The sequence below is a fragment of the Cylas formicarius genome, unplaced genomic scaffold (assembly GCF_029955315.1).
Source record: "Cylas formicarius isolate icCylForm1 unplaced genomic scaffold, icCylForm1.1 PGA_scaffold_4__25_contigs__length_36172078, whole genome shotgun sequence".
NCBI lineage: Eukaryota > Metazoa > Arthropoda > Insecta > Coleoptera > Brentidae > Cylas > Cylas formicarius.
The window spans coordinates 16,735,440-16,761,752 of NW_026844334.1; the positions used below are offsets into that span (position 1 = coordinate 16,735,440).

Consider the following 26,313-nt stretch of genomic DNA (forward strand, 5'->3'; position numbering starts at 1 on the left):
GAATTTTGTAACAACTTGTAATTCTCGCAGAATTCTATGGTTATTTTGATTAGCTATAAATTATTATGTATTTGATTAAAATACAGCACAGAGCATTTCTCAACCGCTGAACGGGTAGCAATTGTGCAGAATAAGTTGGGTAAGGTAAAGTATGCTCCGTAATGGACAAAGAAAAAAATACTTCGCAACCAAATAGCTACTAAATTTCACTCACTAACCCGCACTTTGTCCCATCTTCTTTCTAAAATCACTTAACTCGTTTTCCCAAAACATTTAACGAGATCTAGGCATATTTTGTTCCATAGTTGCCTCTACATCTTCAGTAGCTATATGGTCGCGGCGGATCAGATTTGCATTTTCATTTAGGGAAAGGTAGTGGAATTGCGGACGCTTAAGAAGAATCACAAACAAAACCCAAACTGTTAATAATAATCAAAAACAAAAACCTATATGTCTGTAATTACCCTTAGCTCTAGTACTCGGTTAATTGCGGACAACATGGAGTATTTACGGATGAGATCCCATTTTATTTGCAGAATTCACAAACGTAACCTCTTGAAGAAGACCCAACACTGCAATTCTCATGTGCCCGATTCTTACATTTGTAACACATAATCCAGTCTTCGGTGGGTGGATCACAATACTTTACCTGAAAATAAATGGAGAAATATTTATAATTTTCTATATCACATTCAAACTTGTTTAAGTTCTTTAAACAATTTGGTGGTTTTTCTTTAGTGTTTTTTATTGTTTTGGTCTTTTCTTGCTCCAGACTCTTTCTCTTTCTTTCTATTTTCTATTGTTCTTTTTGCTCTAATTTTACTTTTTCTGGTATGCTGGTGAAAATAATGGAATGCGTTTTTAACAAATCGTTTTGTATAAGTAGGTTTTAGAGTTGGTACTTGCACTACATCACTAACTCGTACTAAAGGAGATGGACAAGTTTGACTTGTTATACTTTGATTTACACCAGCTTCACTAATATCACCCACTAGTGCAGACATAGGTATTGTTTCATTTAAATCGTCGAAGTTAGGCTCATCATTGGAATGTTGTAATATTTCCTGAGATTCTATTGAATTAGAAATATTTCCATTGACAGCGTCACAGACAATTTGAGATTCATTATGGGGCTTACTTTGGCTTGAGTTATTGGTATCTGTTTGTACCCGTCGTTCAAGATGAGAGACTGATGCAGAAATATTACTAAAACCTTCAAAAGTGTTTTTAAATTTATCTTGATTTGTTGGGCAAATACCAGCAGATATAAAGCCGTTCATAGTTTTTCAGTACTTGTGGTCTTTGTATAAAGGCCTACAACATCATATGCAGTAATTTTGGTGCCTGAATGGTTGACGATGAAGGATTGAAATTCTCTGTTATACGCTGTTTGCAGTGGTCTGTTGTCTGGTATTATTAAAATAGGATAATCTGCATATGGTTTTGCAAATGTTTTGAAATGCTGAAGACAATCGACGAAAATTGATTCAGTTATCCAGCCTGAGTCAGAAACCCAAGACACCATTCTGCTATTAATGTCCTTCATAAGCAATGCATTCATTCGCATTCTCTTGAATATGAGTTCTGCTCTGGTACATTTAAATGGTATTTTATCATGAGTGTTTTTAAATTTTCAAACAATATATCTGTTTCTTCTTGATTAAATGCTGTGATTCTATTTATTGAAGAAGTTTCTGGTCTTCGAAGTGATTGGGGTGCCTAACCATCAAATTATAATATCAACCTATACCTGCCATTTTGGTATCTTAATTGAAGTCATTTGCAACATTATTAGGGTAGGAATTGTTATCCCGAAGAAGGCTTTGGAAGATTTAAAGATGAATTCAACCAGTTCGTTTTCTTGAGATTCATTAAAAACTGACTTCTTAGCTCTTATTGGCATGGTACTAATGCAAACCTTTTTACTTTATACTTATCTGCCAGCTGTCGAAAAGAAGTGTTTTTCTCTTTAGTTTTTCACACAGCTCTTTCTAAAGTTTCAATGGTGTAAGGATCCTTTTCTCATAATATATTTTCGAGGCATCTGGGATAAAGAACTGTTACTACACGTTTTGACAAATAATGGGATACTTACGGACGTTCGCATTTACCCCAGACCAAATGTCCGCAATTGATCCAAACAAATTAGAAAAAGTACAACAACAAAATGTTTATGCTATTTACGTGTCATTGACATCACAATCGATAGAAAATATGACTTTTTAACTGACACTTATTCTTTTTGAATAAAAGTCAAAATAGTAAATATCAAAAATTACATCAAAATCACACACACAAAAAATGCAAAATTTTTATTTCCTTGAAACTTGTGCACAGCCGTCTGTTAAGGGTGTTTGGGGGGCACTAAAGATGGCAGTACGTAACGCGTGATCGCGGCGGTGGGTACGCGGGCGGCAGGGATAGAATGTTAGTCGGTATTTACCCCACGTCCGTAATTCCCCCATCGTCCCCTAGTTATTATTTTTTTTTTATGTAGATACTCACTTTCCCGTATGTTATGGAAATATTTTCTTTAAACAGTGAAATGAATTGCAGAAAATTTCTTGAGCCAATCGTATAATCGACTGGTCAATCAAATTCTTTGCCACTATTACTTGTTCATCTGGCACATTTCAACGGCGTTATAGCCAGTATTTAGTTTTTAATAAATTTCCTTTTATTGCCAATTAAATAGAAATTTATTACGCGACATGTTTGCGTAACAAACTCGCCACTCGAGAGAAAAACATGCAGCGGGGCAAATTAATAACAGTTACGCGGACTATTCGACAAAATAATGATTTGTATTAGAGTGATAAATGATATTCGTAATTAGGAATTAATTGCACATTAATCGCGGACTAATTATTGTTACCGCGCAGCTGGCAATTTGTTTATTGCATGTGGACGATTTGTCTAAAACTAATTAGCCGTTTGAACATGATTTTCCCGGCTCGATTTTACATTGTTTAAATATCGTACACCATAAAGCCGCCACAAGTCTGACATACGGGGTGAGTTAAAAAAAATTCTGCAGATTTCCATATTGAAACATATTATGTAAATACGACAGCGTATTAATTCTATTAAATCGAAAAAAGGGTAAACGTCGTGTTCCTGTTCCGCGAGCCGGGCGTTTCGAATTCAAACGTCCTCTTCAATATTCATTTAAAACAAATTATAACGTCAACTTAATTACAACTTACGTAACGCATTTAATTATGAGTTTTATATGTCGTAATTAATGGAACACCCTGTATAATGTAGTTGTAAGCCTTATCTGGTCCGGAGATCGGTCCGGATCGCGTCGCAAACAAAAACTTGTCGTGGGATAACGGCTTCTCGTCGCACAGGACCGCTTCTAGCCAATTTTACTGGATTTGCGCACTAGGTCGTGTAACCAGGAGTTTCCAAACAGAGCTTAATATATTGACGTTACCGCTTAGTAGTAATATACGAGCCCTAACAACTAAATGTTGGGACGATGTCAAAAATGATAAAAAAGACATTTTTATATCTATTTAATTTATTTTTTGCTTTGTCGATTGAATAATCAATTTACGCACATTACTATAGCACAGAAAGTGCTATCGTAATAAATTATTTTTTATTTCGCATAAATTACATAGCAAAATAACGGAAACATTCCAAATTTGCTGACAAATAAATATTCGGACGCGAATGTTTATTGACCAAGAAATCAATGCTATCCATGCATTGATGGTAAAATGTAGTGTGCTTAGGTAAATGAGATGTCAGTATGGAGAGACAGCTAGTGTTAGCGTTCGTGGTAAAAGTTCAGACCGCCCCCGTAAAATCACTGAAAGAGATCATCGTATTCTGGTCAAGATTTGTAAAAATAGCAGACAAGGCGTCTCACGACAAATTCAAACCCAATGGAATCACGAAGCAAACTTAAATGTCTCCAGGGAATGTTGCAGACAATGGATGCATAAGCCTGGTGTGAGTTTTTATAAGGTAAATTTACAATTTTTCCTGTTTCAATATAAAAAAATATTAAAATTCTATGACCTACTTTTGTTAAAGGGAAATGAAAAACCATTATTAACGTCTATTCAGAAGAAAAACGTTTGGATTGGGCAAAATCTAATCTAATCTGGAACGGAAACGTGGAGTAACGTTATCTCAACGACGAATCAAAATTAGATGTGTGTGTGGGCGATTTTCGAAAAAGGGTGATTGGTACAAAATCAGAACCCTTTCGCAAAGATTGTCTAAAGCGCACGGTAAAATTTCCCCAGGGTGTTATGATATGGAGTGTATGAGTGGTAAAGGGGTTGGCAACTATGAGTTCATTGATGGTACTGTAAATGCAGAAAAATACCAACAAATTTTATCAAGAAATTTGATTCCATCAATAGAACGAACTTTTGGAAATGACAATTTTATATTTCAACATGACGGTGCGTCCTGCCATACTGCGAAAACAACAAAAAAGTGGTTTGGGGACCATAATATGAAAGTTTTATCGTGGCCATCAAGTTGCCCCGACTTGAATATTATTGAAACTTTATGGCATCGGATGAAAAAGACTTTGCGTAACAATCCTCAGGGTACAGTTCCAGCATTAAAGGCAAAAATCACCGAAATTTGGAACAATTTCACCACCGAATATTGCAAGACTTTGGTAGGTTCCATGTCAAAACGCATAAAAGCTGTTATTGCCGCGAAAGGTGATGCTACTTCTTATTAATGTTCGATTTAAAGTAAAAGAATTAAATGCGACCGAATATTTATTTGTCAGCAAATTTGGTATGTTTTTGATATTTTGTTATGTAATTAATGTGAAATAAAAAAATAATTCATTACCATAGCACTTTTTGGTATAAAAATAAGTGATTTCATTTTTCAATCGAAAAGGCAAAAAAATAATAATTTAAAATAGGTATAAATATCTTTTCTTATTATTTCGTACATCGTCCGAACAATTACTTGTTGGGGCTCGTATAGCAGCATAAGGTAAATGGTCAAACCTAGTCGTTTAATTCATAAATTAACTGAATTTGGTGAAATGGTCAGAGGTGTGATTCTTGCCTCGGTCAATACGTCACCTTACCCTTCCACATCGCAAAATTGAGAACTATTTATTAACATTTCCATTTCATACAAGCTAAAAACATGCACTTTAGCTATGAATTATCTTCTGGTGCAATGGTGAATACATTATAATTAAACCTACCAAGTTTATATAGAAAAGCACCACGAGACGCTAACGACCATAAGGTAATAAGAATTGTTCTTTTGTTGTTTTGAGAATAGTGTGGTCCGTAACAAGTATCCTAGAAAATGTGGCTTTAAGATGATGGTCTTATTATTTAAAATTTTTAAAAGACGACTGAGCTGTCCAAAACTTTAACAAGAAAGAGTATTGAGGATATTTGACTTTTTTCTCTCTTTAATATATGCTTTCGATTAACATGTGCTGATATCTTATTATGACCTAGTCGTCATATTTCCTGATATTTATTATACTTAAACGAGCACTTTTGTTCCTACTGCCTATTTTTTTTATTTTGCAACAGGCAGACGAGGCTGCCCAATTACAGGATAGCACATATTAAGGATAAGATTGCACATGGCCGGGAAAGAAACTTAAGTAGATATTTCTTAAGCTAATAGACAGTAATTAAAAAAATGTTACAAATTTTGTTATACGTTTCTTTTAAACAGATTGACTTAAGTTGAATATGTCCATATCTTCAGATAACACACAGTTATTGTACAGGCGAGTACATCTAATAAGCAGAGAGTTTAACAAGTAGTTACATCTGATTCTTTCTATAGAAAAAGTTAGCCTAGTGCCCATTCGATTACGATTAGAATTAAAAGATAAGTGACTTGTACAAGAAGGTGACGCACTAAGATTGTTGATAGTTTTCTAAAGAAAAATTACGTCTGAGTAATTTCGCGTATTTCAAGCGACCTTAGTTTATAAAACTGTAAGTTATTTTCATACGAAAAGTAGTGCCTGCCTCTATTATATCTAAAATTAGGGCTTCTGAAAAGCTTTTTTTGAACACTCTCTATCCGATCGACATACTTGCGATAGATAGGATTGCATACGGGCGATGAGTACTCCAAGATGGATTTGATGACGCTATTATAAATGAGAATGACTATTTGTGGTTGTAAAGGCCTTTGGTCTTATACTTTATCTCTTATTTTTATTTTGTGTTCAAACAATCATTCTCAATATAAATATCAAATATGCAAATAGCAAAATGCTTATCTGACTCAATAAATTGATTTATATTCATTTCAGAAAACACATTACCAATTTGTATGCATTTTATTAATTTTTGTTATTAATTCACTAATATTTATAATGTGGCGCAAAATACCGTATTTCTTCCATGCCATATTTTAAAAAATATAAAAAAGTATTAAGACTATACAGCAGCATGGGCAGCACTAACACTTTAAAGGGACACCAATAAATATCTGAGATAATTCCGGGAAACCTCTCAAATCCAGTTTGAAGACGGGCCTGTGGTAGCAAAGAAAAACTAGCTCTCCACGCACGCAGTTCGAAAATCTGTATTGCGACCGCGACGTCGACAACTCGCGAATTGCCATTCTTGCTTAAATATACTGACGACGGCCGGTTTGTAAAATGCTGTAATAATGGGGCATTCGCACGATATCCCGATGAAGATGAGAATCTCACAAGACCGTACCAGATATGTTTTGTTTTTTTGATTTTGTTGCATGAGTTAACGCCGAATGTATTCTAACAGAAAGAGAAAGTTCGTTGGACAACCTTTAGCTAACACTACTCTATAGGGTTGTACATTTCTGTCACATATTGCGGCTTTGACGATAAGTGAGACTATATTAAATATGCTGGGACATTTTCTACTCAATTAGAACACTACTATCACAATGGCACCTTATCTTACCATCGTCTCTGCTACTCTGATTGCTATTACAATACTGATTCTTTTTTGCATATTGCCTAATATATTAAATGGAACGCGCTCTATGTTATTGCATTTTGAGATTGTTCGTAAATTTACAGTATGCTAGATATCAATATCACCTCATTTGATAGAGTTTTTTTACGCAAGTTTTGTTTTCTTAAATGCCTTGTATAGATACTTCATACAAACAAACTTTTTCTACTCCATTCTGTAAAATAACTAGTTAAACACCGATCTAGCGTGAGGAGATTTTTCTGCACGGCTTGAATTTTGACGTTTCTCAATTCTGACAGTCACGTCAGTGAATATATTCCGTTACCGTTTGCCGCACTTGTTTCATAATACACTATTTCCAAAAAAATTTTCATTAAAACCAAATCTTAGGAATATTGCAAAGATAGTCGTTTTAATTAATTATCCTGTAGACTAAACCGTGAACAAAGTAAAAGTTGGAAAGATTGTACCCGGTTTATTAAGGTTAAGAATAATAATTAACAATCTTAATTAGGTCTAAATGGGATATGGGAAAGCCTGATGATTAAACTAAATTTTTTACTAACTCTTTGAGCATTATAAAAGCACACTTTTAGTAATCCATGCAAAAGAAAGTATATTTCAAAATAACTTTTAATACGTTGATGTGTTCAATTTATGAAAATTTTGTACTCAACAAGCAAACTAAAAGTTACTAAATAGAAGTATTTATTTTTACATACTGCATCTAGCTAAGCTTTCGACAATTCAAAATCTTCTTGACGTACCTGACTCGTGTCGTCTTTTTGTTGCAACAAACAGATTCATCCGGTATTATGTCCGATTCTCTTTTTCAGTACTGATAATCGAAATTATTTTCTGGATTATTTTGGAATTGTATAAGATTTTTGCGACCACTTCTTGTATTTTATTAGTGCATCAGCGAAACTTCGTGATACGCCAGAGATATTTGGCTACTTCAAGTTGGGTATCACCTTAGACCGCTCCTTGATAAATCAAAATTTGTAGAATGTGTGTCTGTGATTAAGAGATTATTTAGTCCAGTCTTTTTTTTATCTAAAATGTATTCAAATAATTTAATATGATTTCGTGCACCGACAAACTGTGACATCGCTTTTTTCCCGAGACTAATCTTTTATTCACGGTAAGAATAGGGTACGAAAGTGATATAATGCATTATTTGCATAATTACAGGGCAGAAAAAACGCAAAGCAATATGACGAAAAGTTACCTCAAAAATGCTATAAATTTTCAACTTAAAGAGAACTTTATTCTGTCATATTTTCGCTCTCAGAAGAGCGATATAATAATGCATAGATTCTTTCCACATTTTGAAGATATATCACTGGTGTATTGTTTTGGTAAGTAGGACTTGGTCGCCCACAATTAACGAAAATCGTTCCGAAATCCAGTTTTATAGAAAGACAAACTTATGCGGCAAGATTTACAATCCAATTTAGAAATTTGAAATGTCATTTTCATTGCAGCCCAAGAAAATGGGTTTTGATGGGTTTACCAAATCCATGATAAGTGCAGGTATGTGGAAATTGCCATTATCTACCGACCGTAGAATCATCCGAACTCTGTATGCTGCCTACTCATAATATTTTACTGAATTTACTGAAAAAATCTTCAAGCAAGTGCAAGTGCAGTTTTGCAATAAATGTAATTGGCTAATAACTACCCTAACTACAAGTGCCGTGTTCAGTGAAGTGATCGAGAATATTTGGCTGAGGCAGCAGATAGATAACTATAATAATTAAACAATGTTACGTTAGAAATACCAGTGCCATTTGATTTATACTACTTCAAAATGAACACTAAAAAAAACGGACTAATAGTTCTGTTGGTTAATTCGTTCGCATTGCCGATCAACGCTATAAATGTTGTTTCGACGAAAAGTATTTTTTTTCTTCTGTACTGTTTGTATCATCGGTTTTGAAACAACTGTGTGGCTCGAAAACCAATATTATATGTATTTAAAATAATTTATTTGATGATTTCATTTTATGCATTGTGATGTTGTAGGGCACCATAATAAGTGAATCTGAAAACCACCGTGATGTCGAATTCATATTTTTTTCTATCAAATTCGGATAAATGAAAGAATTTGTTTATAACCCCTTATTGAGCTCAACAGGATGACTATGGTGGTCACCGAACATCTCATTCTGACTGACAACCACAATACGTATCAAACCAATAATTAATGTAATTTTATCTTGTATCATTTCCACGTATTGTTTAGAAATGTTAGCAATTTAGTTCGATATGTTCCTTAATATACTTAACAGACATTAGATTACACTATGAACAATCTTACAAAAGAACAGTGACAGTATGTCCATTGAACAAAAAATGTTTCTATTAGGGACATAGGTCATATTTATCTCGAAAAAAAAGGCTATTAGGAATTAATTAGGAAACCCTGCGCAGTCTTAATATTAATTCACGACCCACCGTCTTCACAAGGTACTTAATACTCTCTCTTGATTCGATGTTAGTGGTCTTGTTTCGGCCAACATACTTCTTTAAGTCGCTTAGACTTGAAAATTGTTTTAATGTCCTGGTTTTCGCTATTCGTCTGAACTTTACTGAGGTGTATTTTATGTGCGGACTCGTTCATGATCAAAAAATTCATTTTGTCATTTACATGTTGGCATGCGATGTACATATGTGCTGATTCTGAGGATATCTAGAAACGGCGGACGTAAATTTTCCTCTTTTTATATTCTTCTTATATTCGCTATCAGTAGCGATAGTGGGGAACTTGTTGGTAGGCCACCATCCTTGGCATAAAACTTGTCTTTAATTTGAAAATAAAAGTTATGTAGACAATACCGCAAGAGTTCCAGCACTCTCTCGAGTGGCAGCAAAAACCGGTTCTGAAAATGTCTCCTATCTCTATCTAGCCTCGACAGTGTCTAAGATTTTTTCACAGGGTCGTTGTTCATTTTGAGTTTTTTCTAAAGTGGTAAAAAGAATCTGAAATACTGTTTACAAATCCTCTGGAGTCCTCCTGCGTCGGTTGTGGATAAATTGTAAGCTGAGGTTTCTTCTGAGCTTAACTGAAGCTGTAACAGGATGATTGACGAAACGTCAGCAGGGACGATTTATCAGTAACAGGTGCAGGATGAATCCAGAAGATTTGTAAATAGTATTAATCTAGCATGTGGAAGTTAGGCTTAATAGGCATAATTAAAACTAATTGTTTTTTAGTACGAGCTGAAAATGATAGCAGCTCCCATTTGTTATTTAAGCGTTTTATTCGTTCAAATATTTGTCTTCGCCTGGAGTGCTAATGAAGTGAAAGTACAGGTAAAGATTTGTCGCCACATTAAATAATGTATGCAGCTATTATGAACGAAATATATGTTTTCCATTTAGATATATATTTTCCAGAATGTTACAAGATTTTCTTAGAGCTTATTGCTAGCAGACGCAATATATGACAGTCAGTGGTACAAACATAACGAAGCCGCAAAGAAGATAATGTTAACTATGATGGTTAGATCTCAAAAACCATTATTGCTAACCATAGGTCCATTTGGTGCTATGACAACCGAGTTTGCTTTAGCCGCAAGTTAGTGTTACTTTGCTTGCTAAAATTTACAACCATGTTTCCGCTCTTTTACAGATAATAAGAGCGTCGTATTCATATGTCACGCTAATGAATGAATACGGGCACACGCGTTAGACAGCTGAGGCCGAATTATACAGTTTTTTTAGATTTTTCGAATTATTTCGTAATAGTTTTAATATTTGGATCATAGATTATTTTCTAGATTAATTTTGCAAAGATAAAGAGTTATTACTATCTTGCAATAGATTTAAGACATATTTTGTAAAATTATTGACTGCTGTAAAATTTTATTAATTATTTTTATTATTACTATTTACAAATCTTCTGGATCCCTCCTGCGTCTGTTATTGATGGATCAAACTTGCGGATATTTCGCCAACACGATGATGGGCAAAACATTAGCAAGTTCAATTCATCAACAACCAACGCAGGAAAAATTCAGAAGATTTGTAAATAGTATTGCACTAGCCCTGGGAAAATTATTTTTATTATTATTATTTATATGACGTTTATTAAAAGATCACTGTTGCACTCTGCTGTGGATATCTGACGTTAGGAATGGAACTTAATTATGTAATTATGTAAATTTTTGGCAGACTCTTAACGTATTTTAATAAAATGCAAGTGGATTTCACAATGAACCAGAATTTGTTATGTGAAATCATTTCAACGCTTGCCACTGTTATGATGGATGTTGACAAATCACGTAAGTGCCTATCCATTTCGGTTGTGTCGTCCCGGTTGTCGGATGACTGTCATTTGTGGAGCTGAATTAGTTGTTTCATTTTTGCACCAGGAGATATTTGTATTTAGACTTAATCTGAATAGATGCCTTTAAACGAAGTGCAAGAACCACGTAGTTGGTTTAATTTTTGAAACTAATAAATCAAAATTATTAACACATGCATTTCTTAAATGGTGAATTTATTGGTTTTTTTTTCAAACATAAATGCCGCCGTTAAAAAAAAACTTCCTATAAATGTTATAGCGCAAAATGATTCCAAAAATGTAGCTGCAGTAACTTGAGGCAAAAAGGGGGTAACTGTTAGGATAATATAATAAGTAATGCAGAAGGTGGGTTCATACCCCCCAGGTGCATTTTCAAGCGTAAAAATATGAAGAATTTGTTCCTCGCAAGCCTCAAGGTTCAGTAGTTCTTATTTCGGATAGCCATGCCTCCCACTATTCTTACTTAAAAGTTTTAGAATATGCAGAAGCAAACGATGTCATACTTCTCTGTCTTTTCGTGTGCCTTATCTCGCCCATAACCGTGGTTGAGTTGATTTTGTCTTATATTCCGTGATTATAGATGCAGCATGCTTTTAAAACCTTTTATTAGGATTCTAATTACACATTTTACAAACGCCCGATTAACGCCGTTTCCTTGAACTGTTTATACGCTACTTGTTTATGGCGATATCCTGGTAACAATGCACACTAGATGTCATTTTGACATCTAGTGTTTAATGTTTAAAACCATTTGGTTTTAAACATTAAACTAAGCTTCATCAAAGCTTAACAAAAAATTGTTACATGACTACACACATTTTTACACATGCACATAAATCTAGATTAACAGGCTTCTTACATACACGTGCAAATCTAGATTTTATAGTTAAGAATTACCTTTTTTTTCTTTACACACATCATTGTTATCGACATCTGGTACATATTGATTTTCATAGTCAAAATCCCTATTTACTAATGGATTGTATTCATTTAAAGAAAAGATCGTACAATGTATTAAAAAGATTTTCATCTTTTTAACACATTGTACGATCTAGCATTATGTGCGACGTTAACAAGTTTACCAGACTCTCACGAATTATTATTGTGGTTAAAAACCGATACATTTTGATTATGCTGCAAGGCCTTTAAATCCTTAGCTGTTTTATTATAATAAAGTTTATTTCGGTCCTGTCGAGATATGAGTTTATGCTTAACACCTGCACACAATCTTGGTTTTAATAACTCGGCTGATACAGGTAACTTAGATTTAAAAATCCGATTCATGAGTAATTGGGCCGGGGAGTAATGAACAAATTTTACGGGAGTATTCCTGTATTGCATTAAACTTTCAAATAAATCTTTGCCCTCTCTTACTAATGTCGACAGACTTGTCTGCCAGGCCATTTCATTTAGGACATTGAGGACTGCGAAAATTTACATTAAAATTCCATTCTTGAGTGAAATTTTCAAAACAGTAGCTATTAAATGGAACATTATCTGCAAACTAATATTTCTGGTTATCCAAATTTAGAAAAAAATACATTTCTTCAATGCCAAGGTTCCCTCCATGTAGTTTAACTGGGCACAACTAGTTTATAGCTGTAGAACAGTAAGCCATCAGAAACTGATAATTCATATCTAAATTTATAGAACTGTTTAGTAAAGATTTGTAATTTACTGTGATCTGACCATTTTGTTTGAACAAAACTAATAATAGTTTGCAACTGCAACTTACCTATATTTACCAAGTCTAGTCCAATCTCCCGAACACCATGTCTTATATTGACGGAACGGAAATATAGAAGCTATTTCGCAACATGACATTTTAATGAACATACTACTCCCATACTGAAGATATTTTTTTATGCAGCTGTTCCAGGTTCTATATAGGTCCTACGAGTAGCTAGGGAAAAAAACGGTCCACCTCTGCAGAGGCCCGAGGTGCGCCCGGTGCCTCGGGGTTGCGATCGGTAGAGACTGATCTTCTATCCAGCCATTCTAGGCCCGACTCCCCACCATAGAATATAGGATTTTTATTGAGGTTTACTCCTCTTGGTCCAAGTGGTGAAGCTCAGACCCTCCGCGTCGCGTGCCCACCCGTCGAGCCGGCATGGTTTTACAAGCCAGTGGGCACCGTTATACCCTGTGCAAGCCCTTAGCTACGACACGGCAGCTGGGCAGAGTGAGCTGGTCCGCGACTGGTTATTTGTCAGCCCTACTGGATTTTTACCTCCTCATGCCTCTTTATTCCCAACCACCCAGGCCCGTGAGAGCCTGGGCTCCCCTATCCGCCACCCGGGGACACGCCTCATGGATTGTTCAACCACAGAGGCGATTTAATAGGAAATCGCAACGAAAAAGTCAAGTGTTTAGCTGTACGGGTTGCGAAAAAAAAATTATTTTATATTTGGTTGTTGGTTGTAAAATTTCTTAAAAAGTATTTTTGTTATCTCGGAAAATGTTCAGGATAGGTTGGTATGTGTTAATTAAAAAAGTTACAGAATGTTTCGCGGAATCTAAAAATGTAATAATTCAAAAAAAAACATAAGTTGATATATGTTACGAGTATATCTGGCAACACCGCAAGACAATAATGTTTTACATAGGTAGCTCATATTCGCTTACATAAGTAACCAACATTTCAGGTTTTTACCGTAAGACATTCTCCATAGGACACTCGCCGCGAATAACCCTGTATATTGATGTGTTCAATTTAACAATATTTTGTAGTCAGCATGCAAATTAAAGGTTACTGAATAAAAACATCTCTTTTTAATTAGTGTATCTAGCTACAATGGGAATTGAATTTGGCTTTTCGTCTAACCTCTCAACAGTTCCTTGTCTTCTTCCTTTAGGTACAGGACTCATCTTTCTTTCAACTTGCGATAAACAGATTCATCTGGTATTAGTAGGGTGAGTAGTGGCAATCGATTTTATATTATACAAGAAAACTCTGGATACTTGATAGTGGATACTGGATAATTGAGCATCACCTCCCCTGAACTGAACTGGAATTTGTATAGTAAAGATTACTAGAGTGATAAGCTTCGTCGGTCATGATTTAGTCCAGACTGTGTATTCAAGCTTCTTTTATCTAAAATTTATTCATATGAATTAATACGATTTCAAGCGTCGACAAACTGTCACACCGCTTCAGTTCCCAGAATAATCTTTTATTCACGATAAAAATATAGTAAGACACTGTCAATACATTGCGGCAAGCTAAGTATTTGCATAATTACAAGGCAGGAAAAACGCAACTGGCAATGTGGCCAAACGCTCCATAAATAATGCTATAAATATCCAACTAAAAGGGGACTTCTCTGTATTACAGGTTAGCTCTTATAAGAAGGATATATTTGCGCATAGTTTATTTCCACATGTTGAAGCGATGTCACTGGTATTTTGAAAAGCAGGACTTGGTGGCACACAACTAACGAAAACGAAGTAAACGAAAGTAAACCGCAAGTAAGATTTAATGCTTTTTTCTAAAGATTTCTTTTTAAATATAAAAATATATAAATATATAAATATAAAATTTGTTGTCGAAAATGTATTTGTTTTTGTATTTACTGAAATTTGAAATTAATAAAGTTGCATAAGCAATTTGGATATTTTTTGGAAAAAGGGAGCCTCTACCTAGCCGTATGCCTTATATTGGCTATACTCATTTGCTGGGTAATAAAAAATTATATAAATAAAACAAAAACACAAATACACATTTGGCTGATGGGGAGCAAAAGTCACTGTTCAAGGCGTATCTTTCTTTTATATACACTTATTGTATCTGGCGTTTGGCGAATCTGAGGATCTCTACACTTTTTCTTAAACAACCGCTTTTCACTCTTCATAAGGTAACATATTTTTTAATTACCTTTTATATAAAATTTGTTACACTTCTAGGTTGCTTTATACTTAAAATACAAATAAGATCCCAATCTAAACGAAGCAAGCTTTCTGGACAACCAACCAATTAAATTTTTAGCTGAGAAAATGAAGCGCGGTGTGTGTATTCACAAGAGGGCAGATCAACGTAATAAGAACCTCCGATCCTGTAGAAGAACAGAAGAACTGAAACAGATCATTATTTCCCCGAATAATTCTTTATTCACGGTAAAAATTGGGGCAAGCAAGTGCCCATATTTTGTAGGAACCTTATCTTTTGAATAATTATAGAGCTGAAAAAAAGCAAATGACAATGTGGCGGTTTAACTTTCTAGTGGAAAAAATCAATCTCAGTAAATGCTATAAATTGTCAACTGAAATGCAACTCTTAGCTCATGTGTGCAAAATGTGTTTATGGTAAATGAAGTTCCAACATTGAGTTGGAGTTTTATATTCTGTAAGTAGAACTTTGTTCCATGCATAAATTTTTAATTGCTAAATTAACAGCTAATAATCATCAAACAATATTCTAAGAAATTTTTTTATTGGTTCGTCGATATTTAAAGCACCAATAACATTAGGAAGGTTTACTGTTATGTAGAGGCGTACCTTTTGTCTTCCTTAAAAATTGTTATTAGGCATTAATTATTTGGCTCTAGGTCCACTTCTAGAGAATATCTGTTGCCCATGCACAGCGTTACTTGTTCAGCTCTAAATTTATAAATTTCGTAGGTTTCGTTCTAGCATTTATAATGTTTTTCATTATAGTCAATGTTGTGTTTATTTATCAAAAAACTTTCGCATAAACACATAAGCCTACCAAATCTCGGAATTACATCCTCGTTACTACAATTAAAATTGCTGGACATTCGAAAAGATACAAAAAAGAAACATCAAATTTTATAATTTATTGTGGTTGGTTGTAAATTAAGCACTACATTTTTCGAAAATTTGAGAACATGAGAAAATATTTTTTTAAATTCTAGGAAAGCTTTTCACCCCCCGTTATAAAAAATTGCATAATTAAAAAACACACATTTGCTATAATGCAGCGATAGGACCCGAATGAAACGAATAGTTTCGAGTTTTTGTTTACCCGAGTGTCCAGAAATTTATTTAGTGGACGTTTAAGAAAAGGATTTAATTTAGAAATTTGACATATTACTTTTATTGCAGCACAATAAAATGGGTCTTGTTGGGGATAGCAAATCCATTATAAATTTCGCAAAATACTGTATGATAAGTGCAGGTATGTAGTATCCTCACAACTTTATATGCTGCCTATTCGACACTGGTGCGAAGCTACTGTCGACTATTTGTGATTTGTCATTGCATACAGTGTATTGTGATAACGATGGAACACAAGTTCGAATTTACCGAAAAAATCTTCAAACAAGTATCGTACAGTTTTACGTTCGTTGTGATTGAAGCTACGGCATCCATTTGGCAGGGAAAGACTGTGACTTTACTGATATCTTACGTGATTAAAAAAGAAACGACGGTATTGCAATCAGATAGAGACGAAGTTATCCAAAGCCATGCGACGCAAGTTCAGTTCTGCAACAAATGTAATTGATTAATAACCACCCTCTCCACATTTGCCGTGATCAGTATAGTAGTAGAGAATATTTGGCTAAGGCAGCAGATAAATATATTCAATAAATTATACAATGCTACTCTAGACATACCAGCGCCATATGATTTATACTACTTTAAAATGAACACTCAAAAACACTAGATAATAGTTATGTTGCTTAATTGGTTCGCGTTACCTATCAACGCTATAAATTTCGTTTCCACGAAAAGTTTTTTTTTCTTCTGCACTATTTGTGCCATCGGTTTTGAAACAGCTGATAAGAGAAGTTGCTTCCGATAATGAGGAACTGTTATTGACGTTGCCGCAACTCGTGATGGAGCACCAGGAAATCATTAAGTAATTATTAATTACATCTCTTTAAAAGTTAAAGCAGTCCAAATATATGTTTGTCAACACATACAGTTGCTCACGGTAAAAATGGTTAAATTGCATTTAATCAAAAATCGGTAACGAATTGGTTAAATAATTTTTCTCATAAAATATGTGTTTAAAATAACGTATTTCCTGTGTTATTTAAGGACACCATAATAACTGAATCTGAACGTCACCATGCTAGGTGCTAGCATATAAGAAAAATCCCAAAAATAAGAAAATTTACGGAACTTCTACATTGTTAATTTGGCATTCACAATGTACTTAAAAATTGTATTAATGTTTTTTCTTAAAAGATTGAACACATCACATCGAGGCCAAATTTTGGGTTTGACGGTCACAGTATTTTGCGATATCACCATTCCATACCAAACCATCATCTTGGAAGTCAACTTGAACATAACAGGGGGCAGCGAAATGCTTTCTGAAAATGTGTTCTACCTCAATCTAGCCTCGATAATAGCTACCGATTATTTCATAGAGGTAGTGCTGAATAAGCTTTTTAAATCGATGCTAACGAATTTGTCCGAAGAACTTGATTCTAGCATTTTAGCATATTTACACAATATTTTGAGTTCTTAACAAATCAAGTTGATTTGCGTACCACTTTGGTCCTAAGTTTAATATAGGTCCTTTAATTAATTGATAATGGTGGTTTGTTTTAGTAAATGGAAAAAAATAGATATAAGAATCTGAAGGTAGCTCATAAAAGGCAGATTTGTTTTATACACGTACTAATTGAAGTTCACCTTTTTTTAGTTCGACCTAAAAATGATACCAGCCCCCCTTTCTTATTTAAGCATTTTGTTTGTTCAAGTATTTGTCTTCGCCTGGAGTGCTAACGAAGTAAAAGTGCAGGTAATGATTGTCACGACATTTAATAATACAAGCAGCTATTAAGAACGATGTAAACTGCGATTGAGATCTCTGTTAACTAGTATTACATATAATAATATAACAAACATTTTCGGAAATTGACTAAGTAATTCATTTAATAAAATTATTGGCAACTATTAATTTGCAGAGTTTATTGCTAGCAGATGCTCTATATGACAGTCAGTGGTACAAATATAACGAGGCCGCAAAGAAGATGGTGTTAACTATGATGGTTAGGGCTCAAAAGCCGTTATTGCTAACCATAGGTCCATTTGGTGCTCTGACAACCGAATCTGCGTTAGCGGCAAGTTAGTATTACTTGGGTTGCTAAAAGTTACAACCACGTTTCTTACAGATAATAAGAGCGTCGTATTCATATGTCACTCTGATGAACCAATATAAACACAATGGGTAGCAATGGCCGATTTTGCGATAGGTTAATTTTGAATACATATTACGATTTTGTAATAGACAAAGGCCCATTATGTAAAATTATTGACTGCGTTATTTTATTATTATTTATAAAGATTTGTCTGTAAATGAATAAATTTTGTTGAACGTTTTAATTGTTTTTGTACAAAATTTTAAAGGCAATTGTGAAATAAAAAACATTTTTAATAATTTTAACATTGCTGGAGTGAATTCAAAAAAGAAAGAGATAAGAAAAAAATAAATTAATATTAATTTGATAGGTACTGGTTTTATGATCGGTTTCTATTATGATAAATGTATTGTTTAAATTTTTGTGTGAATGTGTGAGGTGATTGATCTCAGGTGGAGAGGAAGTTTGTTGTATCCCTTGGTAACATTATACATGTAACTTCGAACTTACGAATGTTGTATGAAAATGTGAGACAGGCATTCTGAAGGCGCTGAAGACTAACCTTGTCCATTTGAAGTAGGACAGGCCAATAAATTACCATGCATTATGAAATTGTGTCCAGAATATCTTTATTACAGTAGAGAATTCGAAGCTTGTAAAACGATTTCTGGATCAATGGTTACCAAGGAGCTGGCGGTTTTGTTATCTTCGCACTTATTCACTTCTTATATTTAGACAGTGCTTTATGTCTGAACTTCATCATTATCTTTATGTTTTCCGTGAGCCAAGGAGCTGGCGGTTTTGTTATATTCGCACTTTTTAGAGCAGGATGCAAGCCGAACACCTCCAGTAAGTTAGCATTAAAAACATCTACCACTTTATCAACGTCAGTTAATGCGAATATTTCATCCCAATTAATATTGGTTTAAATAGAAAAAGTAAATGGTAAATAGAAAATGTTCATAACAAAAATCCATGTAGGTTTTAAAAACTGATTTGGGTTTAGATTTAGGTATCTTCAATTTACAGTATACCATATGATGGCCATCTTAAATATCCTGGGCTCTATCACGATATTAGGGGAGGAACTGATAATTAAATCAGTGAGAGTCGAGGTACTATGTCTTACCCTAATAGGTTCCGGAATATGTTAAAAAAGATCATACTTGCTCAAAATATTGGAAAGAACTTTATTTCAAGTGACTGCAGACAGTCATCCAGATTCAAGTGAGGAGGAGGGTTCCAAAATAAACCTTTCTACTAGCAATTATATTACGTCTATTATAACATCAGAACTTTTCACAGAAAACAGAAATGTTACATTATGTTTATCATACACCCAGATGATCAGATTCAAAAGTCAAATTTTCCGTGGATTTCAGACATTACGAATAAAGAATCCCCGTTATTGGGACAAATTAATTTTTACTTTGAAAATAGTAAGAGTAAATATGATGAACAAAGTAAATTACGCTGGCGGTGTTAGTTGAAACACGTTGTCCATTTGCGTTGCGTCGTCCTGGTTTTCGTATAACCGTCCATCGTTGGTATTTGTGTTGAGACTTAATCTGAATAGACGCAATTAAATGAACTTCAATTTTCATATCAATAGTAATGACAATAACCATTTGTCCCACTATTTTAATTTTCCAAAATATTAAATCAAAATTATTTGCATGGCAAATTACGAAGGACAAAATGTAAAAAAAAAAATTGAGAACTATTAGTTTGCATTTCTAAATTTTTAAATTTGACGAACGGAAATGTTTGATGTTTAAATATTATAATATATAAATATTTATAAGTAATTAAAGGTAATATAACATGTTAATTTTCGAAATACAGGATGGTAAATTTTATTAAACATTATCTATGATAAGATTTGCGATATCTATGTGAAATTTATTTGGGCATCGGGGAATATTTTTGATGCCCATCACTTTTTTATTTCCCCCAGTGGTGTCCTGGCATGAATTTTATCGCATATTTATTAAGGAAAAAATAGTACGTCACTGATTCTCTTCAGGTGAAATTTTCGTTCCACATTTTCTCCATAAATATGCGATACAAGTCACACACGGATGCCACTGGCAGTGGTGCATCTAAAAATGTCTCTTGATGTGCAAAATGCACTTACAGAATTTCTTATCTTCAAATTTCATAGTTAGAACATACGTTCATATAAAGTTTTTTTAAGTTTTGAGTTTTAAAATATACTCAAAAGTGTATTTTAATATAACCCTTTCATTACTGACTCGCCATTAAGTAAGAACCTGTATCCATGCTGCTAAAGTGTTTTATTCACCAATATATACCATTTTCACCAATATTTACCATACCCTGATTTACCCGATGTGTTTGCAGTGTAGTCAATAAATAAGCGCCGAGCCAGGGGCGGAACGTTTCCCGCAGAGGCTTCCTTTCCCGCGATTTAACAGCCACTTAACGAGCTTCTGGTTTTATTCATTTTTAATGCTCGATTTGAATTTATAAGAGCTACTTAACGAAACTGTAAATAACGCAAAAATTTATAGACGTCGCTTATATTAGGCGTAAATTACCGAGCGAGTATAAATAAAAGGATGAACGATGGAAACGCGAAACAAATTGTCCACGTCCGCGAGTTATTAACAATTAACATCTGTGGCGGTGTTTATTTAAAACTAGTAAAAGGTGCCTCATAAATTACAGATGAAATACTAATTTCAGTATGTAAATTATTTTTCGGAATGGGGGAGCCGGGGGAGTGGGGGACTGGGATGCGTGACGGGTTGGATCCCGCGCGCGGATGAGATTTTATCGTTTGTTTCGGGAGAAAAAATCTGCTCGCATCATCAGACCAACGTTTCCGGGTGAGCGTAGAAAACGAGATTATGCCATTCGTCGCGCGTTTGCGTTTCATTACGGATATGTGATGAATTTTTGACCGTAACGTGTGGAAATGTCGTTGCGCATTTGCCACAGACGTGGAAGAGAAATAGCTAAAATTATATATTATAGAGGATTGTCTGCAAATGAATAAATTTTGTTGAACGTTTAAATTGTTTTCGTAGAATTTTTATTACAAATCTAATTTACAAGTAATCTATTCCATTTACTTGCACCATATAAAAGTGACTTTAGAAACCATTAACGCGACTGCTACTAAAATTAAATTACCAAAACTATACTAAGAAATGAAGAATGAAAGAAAAAGTTAGACAATAGTTGTACGGTTTAAAATGAGATTCTTTTTGTCGTTTTTAACAATAAATTTTTGATATCGCGCATTATAGTAAAAAAAATAATTAAATTTTACAATTAGTGTGTGTTTAAGAAAAAACTATATGAAAATAGATCCAACAAATTCTTCCTGCTTGGGAAACTTTCGTCAAAACGGACATGCAGCAACGGTGCCACTATGGTAATGTTTCGTTTTGTGCGTATTTATATTGTATAAAAATGCACAAAAACACAGAGAATTCTAAAATATATTTCAATGTAGAAAAATCAGCTGAATTCGAAAGAAACTCATTTAAACCTTGTACCTCTTTTATTGCAATAATTTTAAATAAATGTACTAAGATGACAACAATATTTGTTTTGCTAAATTATTTCTTAGGTAGACTTTTTTTTTTTTGGTTAAATAACAAAAGCTTGTACTGGTTGAATATATTTTAGTTATTTCTAATATTGGATACTTATATACATATTTACTTGTACTTATATTACTTACTTATATTACGATACTTATATATTTTTAGGAATTTTTAGGAATACTAGAATTATTATTATCTAAAATAAAACGATTATTGGAATCCAAACATTTTTTTTTGGATGCTTATAAAATGGAGGATGAAAACGAATACCTACTTTATAGATCTAAATTAATTAATAATATGCAGGGGGTAATTGAAGAAAATAGCTTTTTGACACCTTCTGTTCAATATTGACTTAACCCTTATTTTATTGGTAATGCAAAAGACGGAATTTTCAAAAAATATATATGACCGCAGTGCATGGATTTTCAGTAAGGAATACCAAACAAATTTTTTTTTTTCGTAGGATCAATAAATATACAATACAATTACAATATCTAAGTTACATACCGTGAAGGACTTCCTGTTATCATTCCCTTTCGATATTAGACACACATTTTTTTTTTAATTTTTCAATACAGGACACAACATATAGTACAGTACAGTAGTTAGTTATGATATTCGAAGTTTGAAAATCATTTTAATTGAGAATTGGAAGGTTTATAGATCAATAAAATGAAATGGCTTTGGAAAATGAAGGAATTAGAAAAACTGTCCGCGATATTTGGACATAACTAATCTTTTGAAATTTTCTATAGCTAGAAGTTTTCAATGCTAGGTTTGGGGATTTTAACTTCGAAAACATGGACCTATAATTGGGACAGTAAAGTTGGAGTTTCTTAATTTCCTAATTTTTCAATATTCTGAAACTGCCCAAACAAACTCAACTCCTCACACCTCATAGCACTTCTTGATTTTCGGTTTTAAAAAATTGTCTCTTTTGTAAAATGTATCCAACAAAAAACGAATTATTAATATCGGTCGATAACAAAACATTTTAGAAGGGTGTAGAGTACTCACTTGCTTTCCCATTCCTGTGGCGTCAAATAAATGTCAATTAATTGCCTTTGTAAAATTTCTTCCTAGTGGAACCGACTACATATCAAACCCACTTCTTCGTTGATGATTTGCTTGTGAGTCAGATTTGTATTTTATCTTTTGTTTGCTCTCCTTCCGAGGTAAAAATTTAAGTTCGACAAAAAGTTGCGGGTTCCCGTTCGAAGTGGCCCGCCATATTTCCTTTTACGTTTTTCTTAAGTGCGGAATTTTTCGACATCTTTTCGAAAAATATTTCAGGTTTTTTTATGGGCGAGACCGGGGCGGAATTATGCGAGCCGTCAGCAAACGGAATGCACCGAGTCAACATCAGTGGCGACAAATTTGGAAAATTTTAATTAAGCGCATTGCCGGTGAGAAAGCCGTTTACATTTAGTTTTAATGCCTATTAATGTCAATTTGAGAACCTTCTTCGGCTGTACGAGAAGTCGAGCAGGCGCGCTCCTTTTACAGGGTGTCCCTAATAAGTTCTTCAAGCTCTGATTCAAGTAACTTGAAATGAATAACTTAAATAGTTGAAAACTTGATACTACTATTTGATACTACTTTGAACCATGCTAACGCTAAATTGAACTTCATAAGAAAAATCATTGTCCTATGTCATGTTCCTATACAAGTTTCTGTTTTTATAGTTTTCTTTAAAGGGAAAGTAGGCAAGTCCTATTTATTTCCAAATTGATTTTGCATTAAACTCATATCATAAGAATAATATGGGTTATTTGACAGGTTTATTTAGTGTTGCTGATATCTGGTCATAATAAAATGAGGCAGAATAAATAAATGCCTCAAGATTGTTAAAAGACCGGATTTACTCTACAACAGGAGGAGAAGAAAATGAATTTGCTGTTTTTTTAGGAAACCGGTTGATTAAAACTCATTCACAAACTGTAATTGTTACAGAAACAAAGTTCTCTAGTATATACGCGTTGTCCACCAAAGTATCGAACCGGTTTTCAGGACGAACACAAAGAGACTCAGTTGAATCGTAACACAGACAAGAGAATAAAAAGACCACCCAATTTACAGCGCATAACGTCAAAGTTTTGTGCTAGACTATGCATAAAAAAATCTATCCTCTTATTTCACACTGTTGGGCGGTCGAAAAAAAAATATATTCCTACATTTACAAACAAAACTCTATGGTCTGTTTCATGAATTTTATTTAGACGTTCGTAAGTTAGCTAATTTTAAATTTCTCCTGCTGGTTTTTAAATAGCTTGCCTATTTGAAACAGTTATTACAGTTATGCAAATGCATGATCTGATTTAAAAATCCCATCGAATGCAATCAAAACAAACATTTACATCATAATGCCAATAGAAATATCTAATATATTATTTTAACTCTTTAAAAATTCGTTTTAATCTCTTTGTCCTTTTTATGATTAAACTCAAATGTAAGTTAGGATTTATGAAAATTATATTATAGTCTGATATCCGATTTATGAATGTTTTATCATTTAAATACAATAATGGGGAGTTTCAGTCACAGTTGGAGTTTGTCAACAAGTAGAGTACCAACTTTAGATAATTGATTATTCGCACTGTACTAATATTTAGATATTGAGGCAGTCGTTTAAATTTCTGTGTATACGAAAAATCACCGAGATGTGCCTACTTCCTTTAGAATAAATCGCACCTAAATATTAATATTATATAATATATTAATATTATATATTGACATATGCCAGAATATTTATAAAACAAATCCTATCCTGACGTATAGTATCGTTTATTAGTTACTCCATGACGGGCCAATTATTGGACGCCGTATAGCGATAAGTTGAAGCAGAGCCGCTGAGAATACGTTGGCAATAGAATTTGGTATTTACAAGTTCGCATTGCTATGATTGCTGATGATTTTTTATTACGAAATATTCGGCATCCTAAAACTGAAGCCCCTCTTAATGTCGGCGCGCGGTGCAATTTATTTTCATGGAAATTAAAATAGGACATCCGAAAATCAATTTACGACGGCCGGTATACGATTTTGCCAAGAATTTTTCGGGTACCCTTGCTTCCTCCCGCCTCCCGCACCCGCCGCTCAGGCGATAACGATCGATTTCGGTAAATTGATACTTTGGTCGGAATGCTCGGACGGAATTTAATGGGTGCCCGACCAATTTACCTGGCTGACGTTCGCTTTAAATAAACAATAAATTAACGAGCCGGATTTACTGTCAATAAAAAGCTTTTCGAGCTCGATGCAATCAACGAGTTAGGCCCCTGCCTCCGAACTGTTAAATTTCATGAACCTTTTGGGACAATTATAATATATATATATATATATATATATATATATATATATATATATATATATATATATATATATATATATATATATATATATATATATATATATAATTGAAGCAATATCTACGCACTGGCGTGCAAGACGAAAAAGAAAGAGTAAAAAACCATAAACAGTTTATTCTTAGTTAGTTAGTTCTGCGATCGTGTGTTGAGCTTTTTGACATTTAGAAACTGCAAATAGTTATCTACAGTGGTTTTATGTTTTTAAGGTCCTAAAATAATATGTAAATATTCTTGCAAGACCTTAGGAGACGTAGCTTTAAGGCAACCAAGGGATTGCAACTCCCTCTATAGCCATGGAGCTTAATCTAGCTTCGATAGTGATTCCTCAGTGTAGTCCGTTGTAACTGGTTTGGTTACGCCCAGCATATAAAAACATTGGCATACCACAATAGGCTTCGGCTTTTTAGTTGACACTGGTTCTCACCGTTCCTACTATGGCCTAGCAGCTCTGCTGTGAAATTGACCAATGGTCCTGTGAGGAATTCTTTGGCGTGTTCTTGTCTTAGCCATTGCCGCAATTCTTTCTCTATCCATCTTTTGATATATGCGTTTGTTTCAAATCGTCCTTCAAAAGTTCAATTTTCTTGAACCTGACCGACACTCTTCGTGTAATCTTGAAGACAAATTCCGTTTGTTATCTTACTTAATTTAGGCGTTGAGTTGTTGAGTTAACGTATAGTTCATACATAATTTGTATTCTGTAAGAAAATTAGAGAATCAATCGCTGATACATCATTGCCAGTTCTTCTATTTACATTTTCACACAACAAATACTTCTTGTTTTATTTTAACTCTCAGAAAAGTATTTTGAGAAAAAAATGTCCTTTTATTTCCCTGTATTTTAAAACAACTTCCGTTTATATGAATTTTCGTTCCTACTTCGACTCAAATAATCAATAAAATATCGGACGTAATCTATAGATGTGCCCCATGGGCAATGAATGTGGAAAAATTTCTAGAAGGCGAAAAGGAAATCTAAACCAATGACTTTCGATGCAAACCCGTGAAAGTGTCACTAAAACGACGGTAGCTAACGACAGACGGACCACTCGTCCGTTAATACCC

The 26,313-nt window shown here is 33.9% G+C and overlaps 1 protein-coding gene across 4 annotated transcripts; it reads left to right on the forward strand.

The window, feature by feature from the left end:
- Positions 1 to 14,581: 14,581 nt before the first annotated feature.
- On the forward strand, positions 14,582 to 18,516 carry LOC132700639 (odorant receptor Or2-like). 4 transcript variants are annotated; one of them, XM_060668101.1, is made up of 6 exons: positions 14,590 to 14,715; positions 15,151 to 15,589; positions 16,309 to 16,381; positions 17,919 to 17,959; positions 18,126 to 18,281; positions 18,333 to 18,516. In XM_060668101.1, the coding sequence occupies exons 3-6, from the start codon at positions 16,318 to 16,320 to the stop codon at positions 18,390 to 18,392; spliced, it is 321 nt and encodes a 106-aa protein (XP_060524084.1). In that variant the 5' UTR covers positions 14,590 to 14,715; positions 15,151 to 15,589; positions 16,309 to 16,317; the 3' UTR covers positions 18,393 to 18,516. The 4 variants fall into 4 exon arrangements, 3 of the variants coding, with proteins under 3 accessions (XP_060524085.1, XP_060524084.1, XP_060524083.1); XM_060668102.1 differs by lacking the exon at positions 15,151 to 15,589 and having other exon boundaries at positions 14,582 to 14,715; XM_060668100.1 differs by having other exon boundaries at positions 15,151 to 16,381.
- Positions 18,517 to 26,313: the final 7,797 nt, after the last annotated feature.

Coding starts and splice junctions, on each gene's coding strand:
- LOC132700639 (XM_060668102.1), top strand. CDS start 16,318: ATGGGTCTTGTTGGGGATAGCAAATCCATTATAAATTTCGCAAAATAC. Junction 16,382..17,918: donor ATACTGTATGATAAGTGCAG/GTATGTAGTATC, acceptor TGTTTGTTCAAG/TATTTGTCTTCGCCTGGAGT. Junction 18,282..18,332: donor CAACCGAATCTGCGTTAGCG/GCAAGTTAGTAT, acceptor CGTTTCTTACAG/ATAATAAGAGCGTCGTATTC.